General features: G+C 36.4%; 1 protein-coding gene across 1 annotated transcript in view; it reads right to left on the reverse strand.

The window, feature by feature from the left end:
• The window catches only part of DPYD (dihydropyrimidine dehydrogenase), a 334,066-nt gene that overhangs the window by 283,396 nt on the left and 32,820 nt on the right, over positions 1-17,850 (reverse strand). Inside the window, exon 3 of the mRNA XM_050307196.1 lies at positions 4,813-4,895. Within this exon, the coding sequence (XP_050163153.1) occupies positions 4,813-4,895 (83 nt within the window). The remainder of the gene's footprint in view (positions 1-4,812; positions 4,896-17,850) is intronic.

Here is a 17,850-nt window from a genome sequence, read left to right on the forward strand (position 1 = left end):
CCAGTCTCACTTCTCACTGTAATGAGCTACCTTGGTCCCTTACCAACTCAGTTGATAAGTAAGTAACTGCAACACTAGATTCATAAGATGTTTCTGTTTGAAACACTATGGCTTCATCTGTCACCAGGTTCATAAAATGTACACTGGACACAGATCTAAAACATATTACTACTACAGTGTTCAAAAGCAATCTATCATTTACTGGAGTGGTGACGCTCCGAAGTGTTGGGCTGCTGTTCAGAGGGACCTTGACAGGTTGGAGGAATGGGCCTACAGACACCACATGGGAAGAGAAGGCGGGGTGGGGGAAAGACAAGTGAAATCCTGCCCCTGCAGAGGAACAACCAGGCACCAGTACATGCTGGAAAGCAGCTTCGAAGAAAATGCCCTGAGGTCCTGGAAGACAAGCTGAGCAGGAAAGGTCAGCAGCACCCTGGGCCATGTCAGGTAGAGCATTATCTATAGGTTGAGGGGGGAGATTCTTCTCTGCTGCCCAGTCCTGGTGAGACAGACCTGGAGTGCTGTGTCCTGTGCTGGATTTCCCAGGACTAGGAAAACAGATTGGAGTTCTATCATACAAGGAGAGGCTGAGAGAGCTGGGGACGTTTAGCCTCAAGTAGAGAGGGGTCGGGGGGAATCTTATCAAAATGTGTAAGTACCTTATGGGAGGGGAAAAAAGACAACAGAGGTAAATTCTTCTTAGTGGTGCCCCATGAAAGGGTAAGAAACAACAGGCACAACCTGAAACACAAGGAATTACAGTTTAGAGAAAAAAAAAAGGGAGGGTCTTGTTGCTGTTAGGGTTTTCTGTTTGAGTTTTTCTGTTGTTTACTGTGCAGATGTTTTGCTAGAGACCCTGTGAAGAGTCCATCCTTGGAGATATAAAAACTTGTTTGGATGCAGCCCTGAGCAACTTGCTCTACATGACTCTGCTCTGAGCAGGAAAGATGGTCCAGATAAATGATCTCCAAAGCAGAGTGTGTGCAAGGCAATCCACATCAATGTGCAAAGAAAATACTTTCTGTACAATTAACAAATATTAAAAAAAAAAGGTTGTTATTTCATCTTTATCTCATCATTTGGTTTTGAATTTCTATTCTCGAGTGTGTTTCATAATGCAAATAAAATATTAGTACAGTGGTACATGTATAACATACACATATTGGGAGTGTATGCTCAAAAATATTTTGCTAGTACACAATCAAAAAAATGTGGGGACCACTGGTCTAGATCATCTATAACAGTTCCCTCCCAATTCCATCAAGTCTGATTCTCTCTCTTGCTAACAACAATGGATGCCTGTACACAGAGTGAACAGATTCAGCAGAAAATAAAATTTCCTGCCTGCCTGTTGCTTTCTAAAATTTTTCCTTCGCCTTTTTAAACCCAGTAATTTGTTAAACCTTACCGTCATCTAATTTGATATTAACAATCGGGATTGGATTTCTGCCACATTTCTACTAGAAGTTACTTTATAATATGAGGGGGAGGGAGAGTGTCACTTTTTGTTTCTTTCTTTCTTTGGTTTGAAGGTTCCTCGAGGCTACTTTACCCTACTTATCCAGAGGAATGGTTACTGCAGCAGTCCACATTCTGGTTTTGCCACATATGAAAAGACTACCAGTGTCAGCATACAGTTAGCTACACCATTTCCTCCTCCTCAAACACTTATCTCCTCAGAGCAGACAAACCAGTCTAAAAGCTCCTTTAAATTTCTAGATGAAGCTTTACTGAGGATTGGGATTCAGATTTTTCACAGTGATTATATATTAAAAACAAATTGAGCCTTGTTTAACAACAGCTCAATGTTCTCTTACTTACGCAACTTGACATTATAGGTATATAGCTATGCTATTTTTCTGCCAAGGTACTACATAAAATACCCAAATAATTTATCATATATACATTCAGGCTATGTAAAGCAATAGTCTGTCCATTTATAAACCCCAATTCAGAACACTAACGTATCTTTACTGTTTACTTCAGCTTTGCAGTTGCATTAAAATATAGTCATAAATAAAACATTTGGAGTATTTTAACAAAATAAGCAAAACATTAACTGAATTGAATGCTTTATGATTTTATGTGCAATCACAAGTAAATCATATTCTTACAATACCACTCTATATACCGAATAGTGCCAAACTACTATCAGTTCATTATCTCATTCAAAATCTAAAATAACATGTAAAGTACAACTAGAGAAAGTTCATAGGCTTTATATGATCATTTTAAAACCCTTCAGAAAGTTTATTTGGCATACATCTATATACATAAACAAGAAAGATAATTTTCATGTAATCCTTAATTTGAATACTGAAGAGCTGGAAAGAGAACAAGACCTTTCTTGGATATTAGTGTTTGTTTATGCAGAGCACAGTGATACTCTTAGCCTAGAAGTGTACTGAAACCCATATTAAATAGACCATTTTTCTCAAAGATGAAGTTAAAATGGGAGGTCTCGTTCCAAACAGGAGCACTGGGGAAAAACGTTCATTGTATTTCTCATCTGGCAGACCAGCAGTACCACTCTGGGAAATCAGAGAGGATTTGGGCAGACTGCCCATTCAACTTAAGGCTCATCTGAGATCCGCATATATCCACTTAGCTATCCAACTAGGATTTTTTGTTGTGGTTATTTTCATGCCCACATGATTTTAGTGTTTTTGTGCAATGTGCAACCCTCTCCACATGTGTCCCTTACCAAGAGGAGGCAGGTACCTCATAGTGAGCTCAGCAGATCTATGTCCTCCCACACCTGGACCAATGTCCACTGTCGTTATGGGAAAGCAAAGTGAACTTTAATCTATAAAAATGTACCATTTGAATTACATATGCTACAGATAATCTTGAGATCCAAGCAGAAAAATACAGCCACACAGTAAATGGGGTGACTATGTGGCAGTTGAAAGAACTGTACAGCCTGAAGCAAAAATTGTCTTTCACACGTATTAAAAAAAAAAATGCACACCTACGTGCATATACCTCTCTAAATAACCTTTTAACCACCTTTCATGTGTCACTCTAGTATGTTGTAAAGCCATACTTTATAACAGTATTAATTTAGTAAGTTAGGTATTTTCTTTATCCAAAAAAACCAAACAAACAACTAAGAAAACAACCAAACACATAATATTGACTGCAATTAAGAGAATTCCAGCATTGCACAGCATCTCTCACACTTCACAATCAATAACTGTTCCTCACAATGGCTTACACACTACCAGAAATAGCCAGGATACAAATTTATGAGATAGTAAAGTGCTTTTTATTGGATGAGTAGCAAAGAATCCCAAGAATTTTCCAAACAGTCTTTGAAACAGAAACACGACCTTTGAAATGCCAAAGCTCCCTCTGCTATTCAGTGTTGATCATCAAAGAGCTGTCAGGTCCTAAGTTTTTAAAATATTATCTCTGATGGGCCATGTATTGCAAAACGTCACAAACCTGAATGCTGCTCCAGGACAGCAACAACCTTTTTTGGAATCTGAATTGCTGGAAAAACTAAAAGTGGCTTCACATGCTAAAAGTTCCGCAAATCTTTATTTTAAATCACTTTCCATTTACTACCACTACACAAAAGATTTATATACACAGGTGACTGACCACATAGGGAGAAAATCCTAAACATATGAAACAAAGCAAACATAAAGCAAAAATCACTATTAGAAAGGTGAATACCACTATTTTTACAGTTATTTGCAACACTGGTAGTTGAAATGTTCATTGGTAGGTAATGAGAGCAGCTTCAGAAGTGGTAGGTTGCATTTCAAGTCAGAATACCTTTACAAACACTCAGGGCACATTAGAGAAGAGCATCATGAACATAAATCAGTCATGAAAATCAAATCATTCACACGTGTCCATAAATTTAAAGGGATTATGAAACATAGTCAAAGCATATAGGTGTATTTAGTTTTTCAAGAAGATTCTCATGGGGGTTTGCTGTTGTTTTTACTTTTTACTGCACTAGTGTGAGTGTAAGAATTTACTCTGATATCAGGCAAGTGAAATGAAGCACTGCATTTGCATCATTACATTTTATTATCCAATTTCAAAACCTTTAAAAGTATAGGTTACTATAATTTTCTGATTCACAGATAATACTATAAATAACATCTTCCTGATTATTCAGTGTGTTAGTTCAGGAAATCTGTATTCAACTCCACCACCTTTCAGCACAGTAATCATTCCCTTTTCCAGACACTATAGCTTGCAAGTTTCTTTGGAGTCCTGTACCCATATATTCTAAAGTGCAGGTAAGGATGGCAGAAGATTCATATACTAACTAATTTTAACCTCCTCTAATAAGTAAAGTGCAACTATATGAGGATATTAAGAAAAATATATAAAGGACTAGACAGATTTTAACATTCTATTATCAAAACCAAAATCATGTAAATCTGATGATAAAATCAGAGTACACAGGAACTACATATATAAAAATCAAATCCAATTTAAAGCAAACACAGGTTTGTTCAAACACCATTGTACAACTGCTTTAACACTTACAGAATTTAGATGAACAATATTTTCATTCACTCACAATTTAGTATAAATATAAAGCAAGGCACCCCTTAAGCATTTTAAATAACAAATTAAACATTTACATTTTTTACTGTGCAGTCAGGCTTAACATTTATGCAGCTTCAAAACCAAAGTACAGCCTCAAGGGAAGCCTCTCCACTGACAAATTAATACCTTAGAGAATAGAGCTGAATGGTGGCAATGAACTCATTTGTTCCCCCAATAATGAAGAATGACTCTTTCTTTACCACATCTGTGACTGTTGCTATGGTGACCCAGACTTACCTCATTGCTTCTCGAAGTGCTCCTCGCTCACTAAGAGTCGTGTGCTTGATGTCATCAAAATTATTTTCCAGTTTCTCACAGTTCTGCAACAAATGGACACATCCACGTAAGGCTCTTAAACAGTTCATTGTACATTTATTAACAGTATTCAACAATATGCAAACAAAACTGATTTATATTATGTTACGTCAAATTATGCATTCTGATTTAATTACATGGGAGTCATTAAGAAGACATTGAGAACTCAGAAATAAAGTAAACATTAATATTATTATGTGGTTGTCATGGAAATCATCCTATAAATCTTCTATAATAAAATTTATAGATTTTTTATTCTTTTCTTCTCCGAAAAAAAATGTTTCCTTTATCTGTCTGCGAGGCTACAACACTACTATACACACAGAGATGAGAACAGAAACCTAAATGAGCATTTTAGAATTATAATGGAAGTTATAAGTGTTGTCCCAATAAAACAGGCAGTGCTGTTGGAAAAAAACCAGTCATATTTAATTCCTACTTAATCAGTTTTTTAAAACATAACAGAAACTGAAAAGCTTGATCGTTTATAGACACCTCAACTTTTATGTTTTTCCATAATAGAGCTCTTTATTTCTAAAAATAATATGAAGCCAACAACTTTGTTACAATAAATGAAGCAAAACTTTGCTATATTCTGTAAATTATTACTAAATGTGTGACTGGTTCCATTACTTCACATCCCAGATCCTTTCCTTCCCCTGCCACAAAGACAGTAAAATTGATTCAGAAGATGCTGGGGAGTAGAGAAATTTTTATCTGTGCAAAGTGAGTGTGAAACAAGAATTCTCTCATCATTTGCATCTTCCATAAGATTTTTATTTTCTCTTGAGGATCCATCAATACAGAAGGCTTTTAGGTTACCCCTGTTCTCTACAGCAACTTTCTCCAATACCGAAAGTTACCTCTGGGAGGCATAATTTTGCCATATGGGTGTAATAGAAACACAAGTTGCAAGCATAACAGTTACTATTGCTAACAACCTTGAAGACAGTATTGTCAGGCTCTATATGCAGCAGCTTTAAAGAAAATATGTGCACTATTATTTGGTCATATTGCTTTCACCATTTTTAATATCGGAATTCTGAAGATCACATCTTAAAAATAGTTGTAGTAAATACAATAAAAGTTACCTATTGTTATTTCTTTTGTGCATTGATTCTTTATTTTGATAATTACATTCAATTTGAGGCTACAAAAGCATTACTGAGAAGGAAATTATTAGACACTTGCAAATGACCTAGCAAGATAATTTAGCTTGTTCCAATTAACACTTAAATTACTATTATTTTTAAATAAGATTACAGACTTTTTAATACAAAGTTTTAATACTTTAAAAGTACATTTCTGAACAGAAAAAAATCAACAAAGCTATACATATTTTGATCTTTTGACATCTTTTTCTAACTATGCACTACACATGTAGCAGTAAATCTTATCCCACAGTTAATGTGATACTTTTAATCTGTTAATATTACAATCAGTTGTCCTTTATATAGCAAAATCCTGCTCAAAAACTCAAAGGGATTGCACAAGAAAGACAGGGAAGCTCTACAATGAAGTATTCCATTATTTAGATCAGCATACATTGACCTTCAGCTCCAAGCACACATAGGCAAGTCACTCATTCAAAATACATAAAAGAAATCCAAATCAACAATACCAATTAATGAAGAATTCTTGATTCATTAGTACTAAGCTGAAAATATCTGTGCAAGCAAAATTAGACCTCCCATCCTCCAGGAAAACAGGCCAAAGGAAACATTGCTCCACATGCCAAAAGAAGAAATTCCATGTTTTAACAATCCTGTGTCACCAGCACTTCAGGACAGATTCCTTTCTCTTGACCATGTGGTATAAGGCATGTAGAAATGACAGACGATCACACAGATCACAAAGCACACAGATTTTTATCAAACACCACTGAATCTTCTCTATATTGTACAAGCTAAAATAAGTGATCCTGTCCATGTGAAAAATGCTGAAATGGGTACATTCAGTTTGTATTTCTTCTCTGGCTGTACAGATCATACTTCAGTTAATCAGCTGAGGAGCAACACAGGAGCACCATGTCAAAAGAAAATGCTGTGATTATGTAGCCTTAGACACACAAATACTCCACCTCAACCATACACCCAGTGCAAAACTGGATAACCCAGAACAAACAAAAAAACAAACCAAAATAAAAAAAAATACTTCAATAATAGATGTTGTACCCATTCATTTGACAAGAAAATGAACTTACTCCTACTATTTCTGAGAACTGTTTCTGGACATTATCTTTCTCAGCTACTTTCAGCCTAATAACTCTCATGCAAGGTACAGTTGCTGGACACCAAATCATAGAATTATTAGAAAAAACTGAACTAAAAACTGAGCCAGAAGCAAACTCATGAAGGAAGACGACCTCATAGGGCTATGTCATCAGTTAGTACATACAGACTGAACAGGAGAGTAAGCAAGTGTGGATCATACCCACTGTTTTTCCAGTCATTCAAGTATGCTTGATCCTCTCAGAGGAAAGAGAAAAGGGTGTCTGAAATACCAACTATAAGCATAGCTACAGCTGTATAGATGGCACTTCATGTGTCTGAGTACCAGCTCGCATGCTATGCTTGTAGATGTCTGAAAGCATATAATTTTATAAGAATGGCTACCAATATGAATGAAATTGCAAGCATGAGAATACTCCGAAGAAGGTCTGGAAATGATGAAACTTTGGTAGGCCATGACCAGGGTGAGCTTTACATTCTTAAGGACTGAATCAGCAGCAAAAATTGAGATCATCCTATTATCCGCACTGCCAAATAATTCATATTTATAAACATCTTGCACAGGGCAGCGTGATTTGGTCCATAGTACTTCACACATTTAAGTATAATGAAAAATTAAAATCCAAGCTGTTTCATTTTGGGCAGCAGCTAAAGCAAAAAAAAATCAAAACATAAGCAATGGAAAAATTACTTTTAGTGGCTCACTGCCAAGTGATTTTTTGTGGGTATAAAGTCCAGAAGTTTTAACTCTGACTCAATAACCCTATAGCACTCTACATGTTATCACTATTGGCAGATCTATAGTACTTCAATACTAAATTAAATATCACCTTTGAGAAGTTCAGTAGGAAAAATCAGCATAGAGTTGCGATCAGGGACATCATCATCATAAGCCAAACTACCATTACATGTAAAAAAGCCACAAAAGTCTAAATACTGCTTCTTAAAGGAATCTACCATAAATATTTTGCGTTTTTTAAACATAACAAAAAGCAAGAGTGGGGGAAGATATTTTATATATAAATAAACAAATATAATAAACGGTTTATTTATCATGAGATTTTGCATGACAGTTAAAACTGGAGATGTAGACTGGGTACTCACAACTATCTGTGAAGAAATGAGACAAAGATAATGAGTGTATGAAGATGAGGAAGAAGGAAGATTAATGAACAAATCAAAAAGCTTTTCCTCCCATATCCACAAAAATATGACTTTTTTTTTCTGCTACAATTTATTCTTGTTAATAAAATAAACTGCAAGCTTTGGGAGCAAAGACTGTGCTCACAAATCCGTATTTTCAGTTATTGTAAGTGATAATATTAATAACATTATGACAAACTTTATAGTAATATTTTAACAGTCTAGGTAAAGTTAAAAACTACCAAGTCCAAGTACTTTGACATTGGCTGAAGTAACAATCTAGCTCAAGTAACTGGAAAATATAAATGAAGAATCCCTCTAGTTTTAAATAAAAACATTGGATTCTGGCAAAAGTGAAACTGTATTTTTAAAACCCATCTCTACACATTCATCAGCTTAGCTTTCTTGTATATGCTTTAGTCATTCGATGGAAAAGCCCTCTTTGTTGACTCGGTTATTTGAAAAGCAATTCTTTATCTGGCCTCTTGGATCAAATGCAGAACTTTGCAGAAGCAGCTCAGAAACCAACCACATTCTATTGCCTGGTGTGACCACTGAGGATCTCCCTAAATCACAAAAGCATTGCTGCCTCTGCTCTGCCGTGACAGACATAAGAGTCAGAGTTCTGAGGAGACCATAACTCAAACTTGCCGATTCTGTGATACAGTAGGGCTAAATATAACCCCACTTCCACTGGAATCAACCTTAAATCTTCCATTCACCCAAACGAGAGCAGGATCACACTAAGCCATATCCTGCTACTTTAACTCTATCCTGAAATACTTCACATAAGACTTTCAAACTTATTAGTATTATAGATAATGTCTCTGCACACATTTTGAGATAGTTGAGAAACAAAATCTTCAGCACTGACAACAGTGTAAGACCTATCCTAAGGCAGCCTGCATCACTGAAGTTGAGATCAATCTCTTATCCTAGCTGATACACTGCCAAATTGAAAGCCTTACTTAAAATACCATCTCTCTTCTGTGAGAGAGGTTTTTAAGGTGAGTAGGATTGCCAAATTCTTGGAATTCATAATTTCCACAGGGGTATAGAAAATTTTCTTAGAAAGGCTGAGTAAATCTCACATTTCTAGCATCAAGCATTCTGTGTATTAAACATAAGGAATGTACAGCAATTGAAAGACAGAACAGCTCTCACCTATTCAGTTCATATTTACTATTACTGCTAATGCCAAAACCAATTAATTTTTCTTTAGTTTTCTCCTTTATAATTAATGAAAAAAGTTCCTGGAGTATGTTGTGTCTTTACCTTCTGTGGGGGAGCCCAGCTGCTTCTGGGCTCTCTGTAAACTGAAATACCAAAGATGGAACTTCTTACACCTGGTAGAGGGTTAACCACGAACAGTAGGACAGTGACACAGAGTGGGTTTCCTGTTAGGAATGTTAACCTATTGTGTTAAGACATGTGGCTGTGTGTCCAATCATAAGTTGTTATGAAGTGGTAAACCAATGCTGTGTGTACAGGTGTCACCCAGAACTGTATAAAGGTAGCTGTACTGTTGCAATAAAAAAAGCTGGTATCCTGAATCCTATGTCGCCTCGACCGTGACAACCTTCTATAGTTTATGCAGCAAAATTTAATTTACTAAATTAATTTATTAAATCTATTTATACCTAAATTTCTGAATCCTAAAAATGAGACCATTTGGTTCAAATTCTGAAGTATTTACTAGCTTACTCTGCTACTTCAATTGGTTATGTTTAAGGAGGTAGGTTACAACAACAGATTACCAAAACTGTTTGGGACCTACAGAATCTACTGTAAGTTCCTACATCCTGTACAGATTCAATAAGAAGATTCTCAAAATTTGGTCCAAAAATGCCTTAAAACTTCAAGTGCCACACATACCATAAGGCTGACCACATTAGCTAGCTCTTTTGAAAATGATGGCCATACTGTAGAAGTGATCTCCTTTAACAAAGTTGTAACACAAAAGCTGACTGCTTCAGGGAACTGCGTAAAAAACTGTAGAAAGCTGATTTCCAAACTGATCTTCTCATTGATATATATAAAATGTTAACACAAATAATCACTTATTCTAGAAATGTGAATTATTTCATCAGCAGAAAACTTTAGAAATAACTAACTTGTGTTTTATAAACCTAAAGCAACATTATAATAGTAATATACAGTATAATATATTGCTGCAAGGATAATTATTAAGGGAAAACACAGCTGACATTTTCTGATTTATGCACACAATCAGAGATGGAGTCCAAGGACTGTGACATAATTATCTTCATGCTAACAATTTTTGTAAATCTCTTGACAGAATTTTAGCTAATTTTAAAATGCCTTCTGAAGATTAGTGCTTAAAACTGTTGGGGAAAATAGCACAATTTATTAGCAAGGGTATAATTGTAAACCTTCCAAATACTCATTGTGAATATCATTTAGACAGTAACTCCTGCTTTAGCAGCTGGTATATAAGACTCCAGTTTACAGAATCTTGAAACAACAAAGAGAGTAGAATCTAATTAAACAGGATTACATGCCACAGAAAAATATTAAAAACAGACTAATAGTCAATTGTTACGAATTTGGAATAGCACATCTACTTCTTTTGATGTGAACTTATATAATACTGTGCTTTATTCCAATGAAACCTAAATATTCTTAGCAGACTCCTCTCTTGATTTGGAACAGACTGTCTTTCTACACTGAAACAACACAAAAAGCTAAATGGTTCCATTGATCTTCTCTCACAGACTTAAAAACCCATCTGCTATAGGGCAAAACAACTTACATATATTGCATTTTTTCTAATGTTATTCAGTGGCCAATAGTTGTATTCCATACAGGAAGCCCCCTTAAACTATCTTCATATTGAGAACGTAAAAAAACCTGATGCCATTTGCCAAAGGGTTTTATCTAAGAGAATTCTTAAAAGCTAAACAAGTAAAAAGATTTTTTGATCATATCTGTAACCTGTCACCATCTTCACAATTATCTGCTTACTAAATTCCTTCTTCCTATTTGCTATGACTCATTCTCAAGGGGTTCTTATTCCAAACAGGGGGGAAAAGCAGCTTAAAACTGCTAACCGACCAGCTGTTCACAAAGGAAAAACAGGTATTTTTTTTTAAATACATACATATTCCTAATATCTGCAGGAAGTGTATTGAGTCCTCAGGTATTTACATAACATTTGACAGCATGTCATTCATAATACATGAACATTTGTTATAAAATTTTTTTCATTATGTGATACAGCCATATTGGCCAGACAAGCTTTTAGAAAAATACAGATATTAGTACATCAAAAATAGCAGAATTCCAAGAGAAAACCAGCCTAAGTGTCGGTAATCAAATAAAAATCAATAGAAAAAGCATTAAATAGAATTGTGGCAGGCTGTAATCAATGCCTAATTAGCATAACCATGTTAATCTTCTCAGGGTTTTTTAAAAGGTATGTTATTATAAGGCACTAAAATCAGTGCATGTATAAACTCAAAAGCAAGTATCACGTTTTCTCTTAAAACAGGAATATATTGCTAATGCAGGATTGATACCAGGAAACTGATGCACATGCTATTTTCTGAAATTGAAAGTGTGTTTTTTTGTTATTAATTACCAGAAATACTGTCGATGTAACTGGAAATTCTGAAGTGAAAGAAGATAATTTTTGATTTTTTAAACTTTTCCCAGTATGGCGCATTTAATCCTTAAAGACAGGTAATCATACATAAGTTAATTACTTATTAAACATATTTAACACTTTAGTTTGCAATTTTACTGGGGCGGTGAAAGATGTTTCAGTCTGAGATGGCATTCTGCTAACTTCCCTTTCATGCTGTTTCACGCACAAATTTCAAGTGGCAAATTTATCACAGCCTTCATGTTCACATAAGGGTATGGTATCTTGCTTGCATTCAACCTGCTGTTGTCAGAGCAGATGCAGACACCACGTGTTTTGGCAGTGGATAACACATCAGATAGTAGTGATACAGGGAGGATAAGAAAAGATTCTGAAAGGCCCAAGCATGCAACACAAAGAATAGTTAGACCAAAGAACTCAAAAGAATAAAAAGCTACAAGAGATATGCAAGAAACCAGAGGCACAGCTGGAAATAATAAAGGCACAGAGAATGGAGGTGATGTTACTAGACAGGACTATTTATAATGCTCCTTCTCTTGTGACTCAGCTTTAAAAGACAGAAAACTTTGGGGGGGGAGGGAAGGAAAACCTTTGCCTCTCTCACATTTTTCTTTCTCTTCCTAAAACAAATGTTAAACTTGAGGAGCAGATGAATGGGAGGACTTGGTAACAAGCTACTGGTCCCTCTGCATCTGAAGGGACACTTGTAAGACTGATTCCCTATACAATATAGGGGTCTGTAGCAGGGAATAATACACATCTCTTAGAATATGACACACTTCATCTAAACAGTGTTTCTTTTTTAATGTGGTTGTAGTCCTGTCTTTTTCCTATTGGAGAGCCTAAGCACTACATGAGAGCCTTCACAGAGGTTTAAGATCCTGTCTGGGACACATTCTTGATGGTTGAATACTCCAGTTCTCCAGTATTCTTAATATAATCTAATTTACAGTGTAATTCTTTTATAAATATACTATTTCCACTTGATAGTGAAAATATAATTAATGACTACTAAAAAAAAATAAAAATTCCAAATGCTGTACTCCCTTCCCCTCCCATTACTTTCACATATCTCAACATTGCTTGCTTTTCCCTTGGGATTCTTTACTCTGCTTAAGCAAATATTCCCTTGACTCATAGAGATTAAATAAAATGAGAGTATGCAGGTAAAGACCAGATTCATATTGAGAATTAACATTTACAGAGCTCATAACCTGGGAAAAAAGGAAGAATCTTTAAAATGCAGGTAGAACTGTACTCTTAAGAAACAGATTATGTTCTTGACCTTCAACAAAGAGCATAAGGAAAAACACATACCCAAAACCCCCTGCTCTTTCAGAAACCAAATGACCAAGACATTAAAGAATTAACCACACATATTTTAGAGTACTAACGTACAGGATACCTCTTATTTTTCATGCATAGTTGAAGAATTATTAAAAATAAAGTTTTTCAAAAATTAAAGTTACAATAAAATGCTTAAACACCATCCTGAAACAGTATGGTCCAGCCCTATGTGGTGGAATAAAAGCAAATTACATGTAGCAGACTTGCTTGCTCAGCCCAAAATGCCACCTCTCGTCTCTTACATGGCACATTTTATTCTCCAACAATAGTATTTTTCAGACAGGCCAAAAGAAAACATTTTCCTTCTTTGTCCTGTGTTCATCATGCACTACAGTTCCCTGTGGTTGCCCCAATATTAAAAAAAAATAACACAACAGGATACAATTTTCCCAAGCAATTCTGCAGAAGCTAATCTGCTTTAGCTATTTCTCATGGGTTTTGCATAAGGTTCTTTCATAAAATGCTGGGTTTGTGTGGGGTAGAGTTAATTTTCTTATAGCAGTTGCTATGGGGTTGTGTTTTGGATTTGTGTTGAAAAGATTGTTGGTAACACAAGGATGTTTTAGCTATTGCTGAGCAGTGCTTACACAGAGTCAGGATCCCAAGTGAGGAGGTTGGGGGTACACAAGGAGTTGGTAGGGGACAGAGTTGGAACAGCTGGCCCCAACTGACCCAAGGGATATCCCAGACCATATGGAGTCATGCTCAGCACATCAAGCTGGGGGAAGAAGGAGGAGGGAGCTTTGGAGTCATTACACTTCACTATATATGGTTTAATGCACATGGTGGTATTTAGTCAAAGGTTGGACTTGATGATCTTGGAAGTCTTTTCCAACCTTAATGATTCTATGATGGTGTTTGTCTTCCCAGGTCACTGTCATGCATGATGGAGCCCTGCTTTCCTGGAGATGGCAGAACACTTGCCTGCCCATGAGAAGCACTGAATGAATTCCTCGCTTTGCTTGCATGTGCAGATTTTGCTTTACCCACTAAACATTGTAGGTTAAAAAACTGTGAAAAGACCACTACATTTATATGCATTCTTTACTGTGCTTAGCACTGACTGGTATTTCATACCTTATTGCAACAGCTACAGTAAGATAGGGACCTCAGATTCTGTAATATATACAGAGTCAAAAGAAACAAATGAAAGTGCCAAAAAAAACCCCAAAAATTATATGGGAAAGTATGAATAAGAATGCAGAAAGAGTCATCACAACCACATATTTTGAAATATCGTGCATCAATCCAAGTTAGTCAAATGAAAGTTTACACTCATTGCTAAGAAGGTGGAAAGCCAAGCCTTGGGGGGGAGGGGGAGGTATGGAACAACAAAGTAGGACAGTACAAATACTTAAAATGCTTTTTCTCTCAAAAAAAATATTCAGAAAATCAGAGGTATGGGGCTATTACAATGGTTGCAGATCCTATGAAATTATCACCATCTGTTGTGTCATCTATTTACAGACACACAGGCATAACCAAAAACTAGGGAAAACTGCTCAAATAAAGTGTAATTTTCTTTGAATAAGATACCATGCATGTTAAACAAGCTTTAGTATCTTCAAAAAGAAATTTAAGGAAATAAATGATATTGATTTATTTTTTGTAAGAAGTTAGATGAACAAGAACTTTCCTATATATAGAAATGAACAAGGCTTACATGTAGCTACATTTTTCACCAGGGCATGCAAAAGAGCATTAGGAGAATGCTGCTGCAGTGCTTGTTTATTCATGTGTAGCTTGAAAACAACATCCAGGATAAATATATTGCCTCAGGTCTCAGTTCCATTTAACATGTTGGAGAGAAGAGCATCTATCTACCCAATACCTCAGTGTGGCACTATGCACTCTTCTACCTCTGTGTCCCATTTACTGTCTTCTTTGTAAGGTTTTTACCCCTTTGGAAACTTTCATGTGTCAATCTGAATCGCTTTCTTCTCCCAATACCTTCTGGCCTGCCCTCAGAGAGCTCAGACTACTGTATCCCCCTTCTTGTCAGTCTCCTGAAAACTGCTGTATTCAAGCTGAGGTGAACAATACAAACATTCCCCAAAGTACTAGGCAAGCACCTTCCCAGCAATTTCCAACCAAGCAGGGACACATGGAAGACCCAAGATTCACCAGAAGAAGAGTGTGATGCTCCTCAGTGTGAGTTTGGCTTAGCACTTAGCACTCTTCATGTCCCACAAGCAGTGCTCAAGACATTTGGGCTAGGTAGAGCAGTTGCTGACCTAATAAAATGGGTCTCTCAACTGGGTTGACTCTGTCACAGCATTTTCCTCACATGGCTATGCAACTCAAGCCTATAAATGGCTCCAACTACTGCAAGTGAAGGGCTTTTTGTTCCCAGAACACTGCACAGGACAGACCTGCCCCTGCTTAATGGGAAGAGTATGAACAATCCACTCCCTCTGCACAGTCAGAGCTTAACCTTGTACCTTTAGTATAATCACCCACATTTTTTCAATAAAACCTCATTTTGAAAAGACTATTTTCAAAAAGGCACACTGAACAATTTCTAAACTGATCAATTTCTGAATCATTTCTAAAGAACACTGAAACTCTTACTTTAAATAATTTTTCCTCTCTGGAAAACATATTGGACTTAACAATCAGTCCCCAGCTCCTGAGTGCCACTACTACTATTGTATATGTGCAAACAGAGCAATAGAAAAGAATAGGATAACGCAAATTAAAAAGAAACAAAAATCATTATTCTAACACGATTACTGAAATTCTCCCTTTTCCTCTCAAAGCAACTTTTATCTCTCATTTTTATTTCTTATTCTTATGCAGCAGTTTCCCTGCTTCCCTTGTGTATATACTGTTTGAGCTTTCAATTTTTAATTTTTCTTCAAAGTATCCTACCTTTTTTTATATATATAATTTGGGGATTTTTTTCTCTCCTGCTCTGTTTCCTCATGCTTGTTTACTTTCTTTCCCCTAGTCCTTACTAATTATTTTATGTCTCTTGGTCTGTTTCATTATGTGTCATGGTTTTTCCTTTCTTATATTTTTACATTGCATTCCTTTATTCCACTCCTGCAAGCTCTCTGATTTCTATGTGCTTGCTTAACTATTACCCAAATGGCTCCAAGCAGGACACACTCAAACTGAAGAATAAATAACTTAAAAGAAAAATACTATCTGTGGCCATGCGGTGTTGCCTAGCAACACCCTGTACCTCTCCACAGCTTTTCTAGAGCCCTGGTGGCAACAGAGCTGTTCAGACTTATTGCTACAAATATATGCAAGATCCTTCTTGCACTGTTTGTCCATTCACTGACAAATAAGTGCAGAGGAAAACATAAATGAGAAAGAAAAACTCCAGACAAAGCATCAGCAACAGGACTACTAGTCCAGCACAAGACACGGCCACATACCCTGACCCACGCTGCCCTCTTGTCTCTTACATACTCTGTAAAACACACACAACTTACATGTTACTGCTGTTCATTAACACTACTACTGCTACAATCTCTGAGAAACAGAATGCAAATACGATTTCTTATGCAATTAAAATTTGTATTATATTCAACCAACTCTTAAATAGTTACTTGTATGCACTACTGGTTGAGATTCATTTGCTTTCATCTTTAGCTTTACACTAAAGAAAAGACTGTAGGTAGCCTCCAGATTATACAGGGTAGGAAAAATGGTCCATGCATTGCCAAAAATGCAGTGGAATTATAAAGGAATCACAGAATATGCTGAGTTGGAAGGGACCCCCAAGGATCATCGAGTCCAACCCTTAGCCCTGCATAGGACCATCCCCAGGAGTCACACACTGTGCCTGAAAGAATCTTTTTGAACTCCTTCAGGCTTGGTGCTGTGACCACTTCCCTGGGGAGCTGTTCCAGCATCCAATCACCCTCCAGGTGAAGAACCTTTTTCTAATATCCAGCCTAAACCTCCCTTGACACAACTTCAGGCCATTGCCTTGGGTCTTGTCACCACAGAGAAGAGATCAGTGCCTGCTCCTCCTCTTCCCTTCACAAGGAAGTTGTAACTGTGATGGGCCTCCCCTCAGTCTCCTCTTCTCCAGGCTGAAAGACCAAGTGACCTCAGCCACTCCCTACACAGCTTCCCCTCAAGGTCTTTGACCATGTTGTGAAGTTTGTCCCCAAAACTTATAGATCCAATCTTAAAAGATTGTCAATATCTATTATTTCAGAATGTGGCAGAAGTGAAAGTCAATCAAAGCTTCCCCCCACCACTTTTCCTTAAAATACAAGGTTGCTGGGTTCATTCTACAAGAGTTAGAAACAAATGTGCATTAAGTCCATACTTTACAAAGTATTGATGATTCAGCATTAGCCAGGTTGAGTTTCAAATGATAGATGCTAAAGCAGTTTCCCTAACAGTCCTTTTTTTGTTCCACAGCAGTTAAAGACTCCTTTCAACAACCAATGGCTTCTTCAGAGAAAGAGAACTCTTAAATGGATGGAAATGATGGTTATGCAAGAGACTAAAACTTTAAGGATATTCGGAATCCTGGAAGAGGAGTCAAGAACTAGAAATGCTAAAACAAAAGATAACTACATAATTTAGCTAAGGACCAACCTGTGATGCAGCCCTACAAAATGGAGAAAATGTTCAGTTAACATTGTA

Source organism: Myiozetetes cayanensis, unplaced genomic scaffold, assembly GCF_022539395.1.
Source record: "Myiozetetes cayanensis isolate MyiCay16 unplaced genomic scaffold, myiCay2020 scf12, whole genome shotgun sequence".
Lineage (NCBI taxonomy): Eukaryota > Metazoa > Chordata > Aves > Passeriformes > Tyrannidae > Myiozetetes > Myiozetetes cayanensis.